Genomic DNA, 12240 nt, shown 5'->3' with positions numbered 1-12240 from the left:
CCTCCTCTCCTAGGGCAGGTGGTTCCCCTCTCACTCTGCTCCTTTCTCTGTCTGCTCTGTTCTCCTGCCTCTCTCTGCAGACCTGTTTTTGTTTTGCTTTGTGTTTTTGGTTTGTTTACTTACGGCTTTTCTGCTCCCCGCAGCCGCTTGCCCTGGCTTTGGTCATGGCTGTGACCTGACTCTCGCCCCAGCATCCTTAGCTTTCAAGTTGCTTCCCCTCCATCATCTATCCACCCAGCTGCTTACAACCTCCAATCTAAATTCCCCAGAGAGAATCTGCTGGCTTGTTTTGACTCACATGTCCACCCTGGTCCAGTCAGCTGTGGTCAGAGGTGGTCTGTGGACCAAGTAGGGATTGGGACCCAGGTCTGTCTGCCTGCTTTTTCTCCTCCACCCCTCTGCAGAGATGCTGGAGCTGGAGGTTGCATGGTATGGCTAGAATCTGTGTGATCTGGATTCCAGGGAGGATGCTGCTGGGCTCTGGAGAGGCTGAGGAGGGTCCTTGCTGCTGCCGTGAGGGCTCTCAGAAGTGTGGTGGGCAGGGGAGAAGCTCCCTGGTATGGCTGGTAGTTCTGACAATGGCAGACGTCACTCACTAAAACGGACAGTGATGCCTTGTTTCTAGTGAGGGAAGAGACCTTGTTGCCTGGAGACCTGAACATGGTTGGATACATCCTAGAGAAACCAGAGAAGTCATCATTTACTATGTTGGGCGTTTGGGTCCATGTTCTTACCAGTTCTCCCCAAACTCCGGTGAGGTATGAAGTATCACCTCCATCACTGAGGCTCGGAGTGCTTAAGTGACTTACCCAATGGCCACAGGGAGGAAGTGGAGAAACGGAGATTGGAATCTGAGCCTGCCTGACCTAAAATGTATGCTTTTAGCCACTTCCCTCCAGCTCTGTTACCATGGTTACATTTGTTCAGGATGCTACAGTTACAGCACATCACATACATGATCTTACTGGAACTACTAAACACCCCTTTGGGGCAGCACAGCCATGCTAATGTTCCCATTTTACCAACGAAGAAACTGAGGGTCAAAGAGAAATCATGTCTTGCCCATGATTACCCTGCTGGTCAGTGGCAGAGATGGGATCAGAACCCAGATCTTTGGAACCAGGATGTATGGATAGGTATTAATGTATCAAAATCAATGTATCAGTGCTGGTAGTGTGGTTCTCTTTTTTTATAATGTACAAAATTAAGAAGAATTACAGATATATCATTCCCTACAAAAGAGTGTATATAAATATATATATAAAACATACTTACAGATTAAAGACTAACAATAAACCTCCATGTACTCACCACCACCTTAAAAACCAGAACATCACTGATACCTTTAAAACCCTTCCACGATGATTACATCCCCTCTTCTTTTCCCCTCTAGTGGTAACCACTATCCTGAATGTTATTTTATTATTATTATTTTTAATTATTTTATTTATTTTTGGCTTCATTGGGTCTTCTTTGCTGCATGGAGGCTTTCTCTAGTTGCAGCAAGTGGGGGCTACTCTTTGTTGCAGTGCGCAGGCTTCTCATCGCGGTGGCTTTTCTTGTTGCAGAGCACGGACTCTAGGCATGCGGGCTTCAGTGGTTGCAGCGCACAGGCTCAGTACTTGTGGCACACGGGCTTAGTTGTTCCGCGGCACGTGAGATCTTCCCGGACCAGGGATTAAACCTTTGTCCCTTGCATTGGCAGGCGGATTCTTAACCACTGCGCCGCCAGGGAAGTCCCTTTATTTTTTATTTATTTACTTATTTTTGGCCGCACCACGCGGCTTGTGGGATCTTAGTTCCCCGACCAGGGATCACACTCGGGCCCCCTGCAGCGAAAGCCTTGAGTCTTAACCACTGGACCACCAGGAAATTCCCCTGAATTTTATATTTAACATTTCCTTGCTTTTCCTTATGGCTTTGCCACATATGTTAGTATCCTTAAACAGTTTGTTTCTTCTGGCATGTTTTTGACGCTGGCACTGTTATGTTTGTGAGAATTGTCCATTTTGATGCGTGTGCTTTGGTTTACTCAGTCTTGCTTCTCTGTAGCACCCGTCATGGGAATATGCCACATTCTGCCATTCCGCTGCTGATGGACGACTGGGTGGTTGCCAGTTGTTTGCTGTTACAGTCAGTACCACCTTAACTATTCTCGTTCCTCCCTGCTGGGGAACACATCAAAGAGTTTCTCTGTCTTATATACCTGGGAGTGAAATTACTGGGTTGTGAGGTAGTCATTACATTTTTAGATTTACGACATAAGGCCAAATTGTTTGCTAACGAGGGTCCTCTAATTTATACTCTGCTAGTGGGAGGTGACAATTCCTGTTGGGCCACATCTTTACCAAACTGACATGACGTGATCAGATTAAAATTTTTTACCTATCTGCTGGATGAAGATAGTATCTCACTGTTGTTTGAATTTGTATTTTTTACCTTATTATTTGAAGTGTGATGGGAAAGAGGTGGTTGACTCTAGAGCCGTAGTCTGTATCTCCAAAGGTAGCTGGATTGTGGGAAATTCCCCCAAATTTGTTCCAGTTGGAGAAAGATGGCAGTCAGGAGATAGCCCCAGAATCGTGTGAATTCCTGCAAAGCTCCAGCCCAGCATTCCTGCCCGAGGCAATCCACCCGTCCTTCTTCCCAAGATGTCACCCACCAGCCTCTCAGGCCTTTCTGAGCCCACACCTTTCACTGGAATGAGGTCATTGGAATCCCTGGAACCCAAGGAGTGACCGCCAGGGTTTGTGGGGCAAGCCCACCAGCCTTCCTTGAGAAATGACGGCACCTCGCTCACCCAGACCGTCTGGAGGGAAGAAAATTCCAAGCAGTCCAGCCTGACTTCACATTTTCCCTGTGAACCAAAGTGGGAGGAAATCTTCAGCCAGAGGCCTTTGGGGAGAAGCACGGGGCAAAGAGAGGGCTGGGGTGGCAGGAGGGAATCACTGTTTTCACTTATCTCCGTGAGATCCCAAACCAGCTTCTCTCCTAGAAGCAAACATGCCTTAAGGCTTTGCTTCCTGAATTAAGGCAGTGTGGAGAAGCGTGGAAATTTCAGAGCTGGCCCTGGACCCGGTTTTTCCACTTGTACGTGGACGACCTTGGGCAGGTGACTTCACCTTTCTGAGCACTGATTGGTTTATTTGTAGGTTAGGGGTCCTAGGTGGAGTTGGCCCCAGGGCTAACTCAGTGCCTGGAACATACCAAGAGCCCCATGAAAGATAGTATGATAATATTCCTCAAACTTTGGGAATGTTTTAGAGCAGGTGGCTTAAGATGGGTTTTCTTAAACTGAAGCTGTTTCCCCTCCTCTAGGCAGATATTTTTTAAAGATGAAGCAGGATTTGGAAGTGGGAGGGAAACTACCACATTGCACATTTAGCTTCTTAATGTTTTAAATCAGTCAATCAATAGGCAGAGACTGTACCTTCCCAACAAAGCCCTGAGCCAAGCAGAATGAAGGAAGTAGGATGATAATGATTCTTGACACTTCTTAGCCTTTTTATGGGTTTCAAAGGCCGACCTTGCCCAAAGCAATGGAAGCTCCACAGCAGCCCTGGGTGCCATATGGGGTGGCTCCTGTTTGGGGAAGAAATCTGAGACCTAAGGACTTGCCCAAAGTCATACAGGAAGGCTGGGGTAGAATAAGGATTAGAGCCCAGATCGCCCCAGTCCAAGCCAAACCCTCCCCTGGGCCCTGATACCTCCCATGCCCGGTGCCAGCCACTGCCTGAGCACTGTCCCCTACCCACCTCTGCTCTCTGCACTCCAGCCTCTGGGCCTTTACTCTTGCCTTTCCAGCCACCAGGAATGCCATCCCTCCCGACCTTGACTACTGAAACCCTTCTCCTTAATGTAGGCAGCCAGTAGAACAATACACAGGCCTTAAGAATGATATTGTGGGGACTTCCCTGCTGGCACAGTGGTTAAGAATCCGCGTGCCAGGTCTTCCCTGGTGGCGCAGTGGTTGGGAGTCCGCCTGCCGATGCAGGGGACACGGGTTTGTGCCCCGGTCCGGGAGCCTCCCGCATGCCGTGGAGCGGCTGGGCCCGTGAGCCATGGCCGCTGAGCCTGCACGTCCGGAGCCTGTGCTCTGCAACAGGAGAGGTCACAGCAGTGAGAGGACCGCATACCGCAAAAAAAAAAAAGAATCCGCCCGCCAATGCAGGGGACGTGGGTTCGATCCCTGGTCCGGGAAGATCCCACATGCCATAGAGCAACTAAGCCCACGCACCACAAATACTGAGCCTGCACGCCACAACTCCTGAAGCCAGCGTGCCTAGAGCCCTTGCTCCACAACAAGAGAAGCCATCGCAATGAGAAGCCCATGCACCCCAATGGAGAGTAGCCACCGATCGCTGCAACTAGAGAAAGCCCACGTGCAGCAATGAAGACCCAATGCAACCAAAAATAAATAAATAAAAATGAATAAAATTATTAAAAAAAAGAAAAACAGGGGACTTCCCTGGTGGTCCAGTGGTTAAGATTCCGTGCTCCCAATGCAGGGGCATGGATTCGATCCCTGGTTGGGGAACTAAGATCCCGCATGCCCCACAGCGTGGCCTAAAAAATAATAATAATGACTAAATAAATAAATCAAAAAGCATACAAACTATGAAACAAATTCATACATAATAATTATGATCACATTTTTTTAAAGTACGTGTATATATATATATATTCTGCCTTGCCAGCTCCATCTTAGGGTCCTTGAAGCTACATGTCTGCTTCCCTTGCTGGGCTGTGAATGCTTTTAAGGCAAGACCTGTTTGCTAAGCTGACCTGGAAGAGATAAAATGAATCATAGGGATTCCTGGTGGAGTTGTAGCATTCCACGCAAGGCAGGGGGAGACACAGTGGGGTCTGTGGACGAGGCTAAAGGGTCTTGGCATTCTTCTTGCCAACCCCATATACCCAGGGGCTGCCTGCCAGGCCCCATGGACTTAAGACCCCAGGACTTGCCCCTGTCCTAAATACTGAAACCCAGATTCAAGTCCCGAGACACAGAGGAGAAAAGAAAATGATTCTTTAAAATTTTTTTCGTGACTACATTTCCAGTTTTCATTTGGAAAGCCAAATGTATTTTCTGGATTTGAACTTCACCATGAAAAATGCTCTGGGGTTTTTATTTTGGCAGTTAATTTCTTTGCTTAACAAAAAGGTGCTTTGGTTTGGTTTGGTTTTGAGTCATGCATGCTTACTCTAGGAAATTTGGAAAATTCATATGAATAGAAGAAAGTTCACTGCCCCCCTCCCCAATTTGTAGAGAAATAAACTATAACAATTTGGTATCTTTCCAAGTGGCCTCTGTGTGTGTGTGTGTGTGTGTGTGTGTGTGTGTGTGTGTGTGTGTAGAGTTATTTTGTTTAGTTTCCATTGTTGCTGAATAAATAGGATGACTTCTGATTCACAATTTACAGAACTGGTTTCATGTCCTTGTAACAAGCCTGTGATGCTTCCAACAGCTGTGACACTTTGCCCCCTCTGGGGATTGTGGGGGTGGGCACGTCGCACTCCCCTGGATTCTCCTCACACTTGTGAGAGTGCCAGTTACACTGCACAGCTGCCAACACTAAACAGTATCCTTTTAATCTTAGAGTTAATCTCAAGTGTCTAAATTGTCCTTCTAGAGCCTAACTCTACTTTTTTTTTTCTTTAACCCCCAGAACTTCTGAACACGTGCCCTTCTTGATGAACCCACAGTGATCTCTTTGTTTTGCCTTCTCCCAGCTCATGCATTCTTCAAGTCTTGGTAACCGGAATGTTTTGTCTGTTTGGGCTCCAAAGATTCAGTGGGACAGGAACCAAAGTTAAGTACCTCATGACACGTCCAGACGAACCTGAGAAAATTGTGAGCTGTTGACTGCACTGCCTCTCTGAATCAGCTGGTACTTCTTTTTGTCTCTAGTTTTAAAAGCTCCCCAGAGGGGACTTGCCTGGTGGCACAGTGATTAAGAATCTGCCTGCCAATGCAGGAGACACGGGTTCGATCCCTGGTCCGGGAAGATCCCACATGCAGCGGAGCAACTAAGCCCGTGCGCCACAACTACTGAGCCTGTGCTCTAGAGCCCGTGCTCCACAACAAGAGAAGCCACAGCAATGAGAAGCCCGCCCGCCGCAACAAAGAGTAGCCCCCTCTCGTGCAACTAGAGAAAGCCCAGGTGCAGCAAGGAAGACCCAAACACAGCCCAAAATAAATTAATTAATTAACAAATTAAAAAAAAAAAAAAAGCTCCCCAGAGGCGACCTGAAAGCCAGAATCTTCTCAGAATAGGATGGAGGAAATTATTCTGAAGTTCTCATTAAACACATTTATCTCTCAAGCTTTGGAAGGAACCAAAATGCCAAAGGCAAGAATTCCAGAGCACTGCCTACACTGTTTTGATATCCTGATAAATGTCTAACAAATCTAGCATGTGTCCTCTAGGCCTGACCAGAGTTGCTGGGCAAAGTTCCAGAACAGTGAGACATCTTGGGATTCATCTGGTTTAGGAAAGACCTTTAACTACCAGGTGGTAGTCACCTCAATGTTCTTTAAATAGTCAGGTTTTGAGGTCTTTTCACTGGGGTCTGTTCTGATGGCTGCCTCCCACCAGCGTGAAACAGAAGGATGACCTTATTCTATGAGCAGAACAACTGTGAAGGAAGTAGCTGCGTGTGTGAAAGTCTGTGGGAAGAGAGAGCCACCTACAATGTCCCCACCAAACCAGTCAGTGGAAGGCCTTCTGCAGGGAGCTCCTAACAGATCCCTGAATGCCATAGAAACTCCGGGGGCTTGGGATCCAGGGACCCTCCAAGCCCTCAAGATTTCTCTTGCTGTGGTCCTTTCCATCATCACACTGGCCACAGTCCTTTCCAACGCCTTTGTGCTTACCACCATCTTCCTGACCGGGAAGCTCCACACCCCAGCCAACTATCTCACTGGCTCCCTGGCCATGACTGACCTCTTAGTTTCCATCTTGGTCACGCCCATCAGCATCGCATATACCACCACCCACACCTGGAGCTTTGGCCAACTCCTGTGTGACATCTGGCTGTCTTCTGACATCACGTGCTGCACAGCCTCCATCCTGCATCTCTGTGTCATTGCTCTGGACAGGTACTGGGCCATCACTGATGCCCTGGAGTATAGTAAACGCCGGACAGCAGGCCGTGCGGCCGCCATGATTGCCATCATCTCGGCCATCTCCATCTGCATCTCCATCCCACCACTCTTTTGGCGGCAGGCCAAAGCTCAGGAAGAGATGTCGGACTGCCTGGTGAACACTTCTCAGATCTCCTACACCATCTATTCCACCTGTGGGGCCTTCTACTTCCCGTCTGTGTTGCTCATCATCCTTTATGGCCGGATCTACACGGCCGCCCGGAACCGCATCCTGAATCCGCCATCCCTCTACGGGAAGCGCTTTACCACAGCCCATCTCATCACAGGCTCTGCGGGGTCCTCGCTCTGCTCGCTCAATCCCAGCCTTCACGAGGGGCACTCTCATTCCGCCGGCTCCCCTCTCTTTTTTAACCACGTGAAGATCAAGCTTGCGGATAGTGTCCTGGAGCGCCAGAGGATTTCTGCTGCCCGAGAGAGGAAAGTCACTAAAACCCTGGGGATCATTCTGGGCGCCTTTATCATCTGCTGGCTGCCCTTCTTTGTTGCATCTCTGGTCCTCCCCATCTGCCGGGACTCCTGCTCTATCCACCCAGCCCTTTCTGACTTTTTCACCTGGCTAGGCTATCTAAACTCCCTCATCAATCCAATAATCTATACTGTGTTTAACGAAGACTTTCGGCAAGCATTTCAGAAAGTCATCCATTTCGGGAAAGCCTCTTAGTCTTGTTTGGTGGCAAATCTTGTTATCTTTCTTGTCCTGTAACCCAACTGGAATTGTCTTTTTTATTTTTCCTGAGAGCTGGGTTAGTCCTGATATCTTGGGTTTTGGTTCAATCAATAGAATTGTTCAGCATTCTTTTTTGCTGCTGTTTTCTTGACCTCTGAGCCACCCAAAGCTGGGCAGCTGTGTATAATGGGACAAGACCTCACTTAGTATATTTTCACAGTTCATCCATGTTGGAAAGAATGTGACCACAGGCTTCCCCATTGATGCAATTCAGGCAGAAAGCTGCCTGACTCTGTAGGAAGACCCCAGGCTCAAAGCGGGAGGCTTTCTGGTCTACGTAAGTTTTGTATGGAGCTTAAAAGAGGGTAGATGAGATTAATGACCTGAGTTGAAAGAGAATTTGGAGTCAGGTGAATGGGTTTCCATCCCATATGGCACCTTAATTGGAAATTAACACCCAAGTATCAATATTTCTTCCGCTGAGTCCTTCTTAGATTGAATCTTCCTTAGTTGTTCATGGGGAGAGATTCAGCATTGGAGGTGCCAATGCTACAGAGTGACTGAGAGAGATTCAGAAGCCAGGGGCAGGGGAGTGGGATGGTTGGAACCAGATAGCTACCCTGTGCCTATCCTCCTTCCCCAGTTTCCCTGCACCATCTTAATGTTCTGACGTTAAAACCCACAGTTACGCCCATTGAAGTAGATTGACAGGATTTGCACCTACCAAGCTTGGAATACCATTCTGAGTTTTGTTCCTATATCCCATTCTCTTTAGGGATCTTAAGCTGTTGGGTATTGTCAAATGAAAAGCATGAAACATCACGATCAGCAAAGCCTCAAAGGGGTAATTTTTCCCCTCTCCCTGGACATAGAAACCTTTCAATTCAATTCAGTCTCTAGCATTTATTGAGCACCTACCACATACCAGGCCCTGTGCCAGAGTCCTGGTAGTTATTATTTCATTGGAGCCTCATAACAATGGAAGTCAGTGTAACATGATTACAGATGAGGACCTAATGCCTCAGTTCAAATCCAAGTACTACCAATGTCTAGCTGGGTGACCTTGGACAGGTTTCTTAATCCCTCTTTGCCTCACTTCCCTCAAATGTAAAATGAGGAAAATAATGGGTATATTATTGTATATTTTAATACAGCGCTTGGCCTAAGAGCTCTTATCATTTTAGAGATACAGAAACTCACCTGCCCAAGGTCAAGCCATATAAAAATAGCAGCTGCTATGTATTGAGCGCCTGCAATGCTCCTTACATACAATTTCTGGTTTGCTTTTCATCCTCATTTTGCAATAAAGAAACTTGCCTATGGTTAGGGAAGATTTCATAAAGACGTGACATATCAGCAGACTCCCGAAAGATGAGCCTTTTGGGGGTGGGAGACTAAGGAAGGGGAGGTGTGATGAAGCCTCGTGGGGGAGATGGGGCAGAGCAAAGGAAGGTAGGGAAGGTCACACCAGGTGGAGAAAAGAGCAGGAACAGAGCCTGGGAGGCCTGTAATGCTCCATGGGGTCTCTGGGCACAGGGAGAAGGAGAGTCAGGAATATGGAATATCAGAAAGGGAGAAAAAAGGAGGGATGCCAAGATAAGGGTAGGGGAGCACCCAGAGGAGTCTTGTGCTGACCTTGAAGTTTCTGCTGGACATCTCACAGTGTGGTCCCTGGACCATCTGCATCAGAATCTCCCAGGGAGACTCCATCAACATTGAATTTCTGGTCCCCAGCTCAGACCCACTATATCAGAATCTCTGGCAGTGAAGCCCAGGAATCTGTTTTAAATAAACCTCCCTGCACTTCTTGCACTAGGTGATTTCTAGGCACTAGGTTGTTCCCAAATTTCTAAAACCACTGTGTTAGTGACTTGTTCGCCCCCGTGGGGGCCCTCCCTGAGCCCAGAGACACGTCTCAGCATGCTCGCTGCTCTCCTCTGCTCCCCGCGTGCCCTTCCCTACTTTCCTTTAAGGCTGTGCTCTTCCCCACCTCCTCCATCTCGCTTTGGGCCATCTTCCTGATCTGATCCGGGAAAGATCAGGAATCCAGAGACTGGACAGGGAACTATGTACATACAGTGTGTCTCAGTGGTTAAAGGCACAGGCTTTGAGGTCAGAAATACATGGGGTTGGGGCTTCCCTGGTGGCGCAGTGGTTGAGAGTCCGCCTGCCCATGCAGGGGACACGGGTTCGTGCCCCAGTCCGGGAAGATCCCACATGCCGCGGAGCGGCTGGGCCCGTGAGCCATGGCCGCTGAGCCTGTGCGTCCGGAGCCTGTGCTCCGCAACGGGAGAGGCCACAACAGTGAGAGGCCTGTGTACCGCAAAAAAAAAAAAAAAAAAAAAGGCATACGTGGGGTTGGATCCCGGTTCTGCCATTTATCAACTGTGTGACCTGGGGCAAGTCCCCTAATCTCTCTGTGCTCCAGTTTCTTCATCTGTTAAATGGAGTTGTCAGTATTTAAGCCGTAGGATCTTTGTGAGGATTAAATGAGGCAGTGATTTGCAAAATGCTTCACACAGTGCCTGGCACGTAAGTGCTCAGTAAAATGCCACCTGTTACTATTTGAGAACTTTGAGCCAATTACAAAAGAAGAGGCTCAAATGCCACCACCTCAAGGCCTTCCCTAACTGTCTAGAACAAAGGTTGGTAAACCTTTTAAAAACAGCTTTATTCGTAAGATGTGGCACATATATACAATGGAATATTACTCAGCCATAAAAAGAAATGAAATTGAGTTATTTGTAGTGAGGTGAATGGACCTAGAGTCTGTCATACAGAGTGAAGTAAGTCAGAAAGAGAAAAACAAATACCGTATGCTAACACATATATATGGAATGTAAGAAAAAAAAATGTCATGAAGAACCTAGGGGTAAGATGGGAATAGACACAGATCTACTAGAGCATGGACTTGAGGATATGGGGAGGGGGAAGGGTAAGCTGGGACAAAGTGAGAGAGTGCCATGGACATATATACACTACCAAACGTAAAATAGATAGCTAGTGGGAAGTAGCCGCATAGCACAGGGAGATCAGCTAGGTGCTTTGTGACCACCCGGATGGGTGGGATAGGGAGGGTGGGAGGGAGGGAGACGCAGGAGGGAGGAGATATGGGAACATATGTATATGTATAACTGATTCACTTTGTTATAAAGCAGAAACTAACACACCATTGTAAAGCAATTATACTCCAGTAAAGATGTAAAACAAAAAACAGCTTTATTGGGATATGATTCATATACCATAAATTCACCCATTTAAACGGTACAATTCCATGCCTTTCAGTATTTTCACAGAGTTGTGGAACCATCACCGCAATCAGTTTTCATCACCCCAAAAAGAAACCGTGCACACTTTAGCCATCATTGCCCTCCTCTCTCTCCCTAGGCGATCAGTAATCTATTTCTGTCACTGTAGATGGACTCTTCTGGATATTTCATACAAATTGAATCATACAATACGTGGTACTTTGTGACTGGCTTCTTTCTTTTCACAGTTGATCCATATTGTAGCATACATCACTATTACATTTCTTTTTTTTTCTTTAATATTTATTTAGGTTGCTCCAGGTCTTAGTTGCGGCACGTGGGCTTCTTAGTTGCAGCATGCATGTGGGACCTAGTTCCCCGACCAGGGAGCGAACCCGGGCCCCCTGCATTGGGGGGCAGTCCCTACATTTCCTTTTTTTTTTTTTTTTTTTTTTTTTGCGGTACGCGGGCCTCTCACTGTTGTGGCCTCTCCTGTTGTGAAGCACAGGCTCAGCGGCCATGGCTCACGGGCCTAGCCGCTCCGCGGCATGTGAGATCTTCCCGGACCGGGGTGTGAACCCGCGTCCCCTGCATCAGCAGGCGGACTCTCAACCACTGCGCCACCAGGGAAGCCCCCTACATTTCCTTTTATTGTCAGATAATATTCCATTGTATGACTATACCACATTTTATTTATTCATTTATCTATTGATGGACGTGTCGGTTGTTTCCACTTTGGCTACTCTGGATACTGCTGCTCTGAACTTTGTGGTATAAGTTTTTGTGTGGACATATGCTTTCATTTCTCTTAGGTATATAGCTAGGAGTGGAGTTGCTGGGTCATATGGTAACTCTGTCTACCCTGTTGAGGAACTGCCAGACTTTTCCAAAGTGGCTGTACCATTTTACATTCCCATTATCAGTGTGTGAGGGTTCCAGTTTGTTCACATTCTCACTCTTACTTGTTATTGTCTGTCTTTGATTATAGCCATTCTAGTGGGTGTGAAATGGTATCTCCTTGTGATGGCAAACTTTTTTTTTAAGGGCCAGAGAGTAAATATTTTCAGCTTCACAGGTCATAGAATCTGTGTTGTAATTATTCAACTCTGCCATTGTAGCATGAAAGCAGCCATAGACAATACATAAATCAATGAGCT

General features: G+C 47.3%; 1 protein-coding gene across 1 annotated transcript; it reads left to right on the top strand.

Moving 5' to 3' along the window:
- The first annotated feature begins 6695 nt into the window (after positions 1 to 6695).
- On the top strand, positions 6696 to 7829 carry HTR1D (5-hydroxytryptamine receptor 1D). The gene has a single exon (XM_065888789.1). The coding sequence runs from the start codon at positions 6696 to 6698 to the stop codon at positions 7827 to 7829; it is 1134 nt and encodes a 377-aa protein (XP_065744861.1).
- Positions 7830 to 12240: the final 4411 nt, after the last annotated feature.

Source organism: Phocoena phocoena, chromosome 1, assembly GCF_963924675.1.
Source record: "Phocoena phocoena chromosome 1, mPhoPho1.1, whole genome shotgun sequence".
NCBI lineage: Eukaryota > Metazoa > Chordata > Mammalia > Artiodactyla > Phocoenidae > Phocoena > Phocoena phocoena.
Note: the sequence above shows the minus strand (reverse complement) of the source record. Positions and strands in the feature narration are given on the sequence as shown.

What these genes read in the sequence shown, in the direction of transcription:
- HTR1D (XM_065888789.1), top strand. Translation starts at nt 6,696, where the DNA reads ATGTCCCCACCAAACCAGTCAGTGGAAGGCCTTCTGCAGGGAGCTCCT.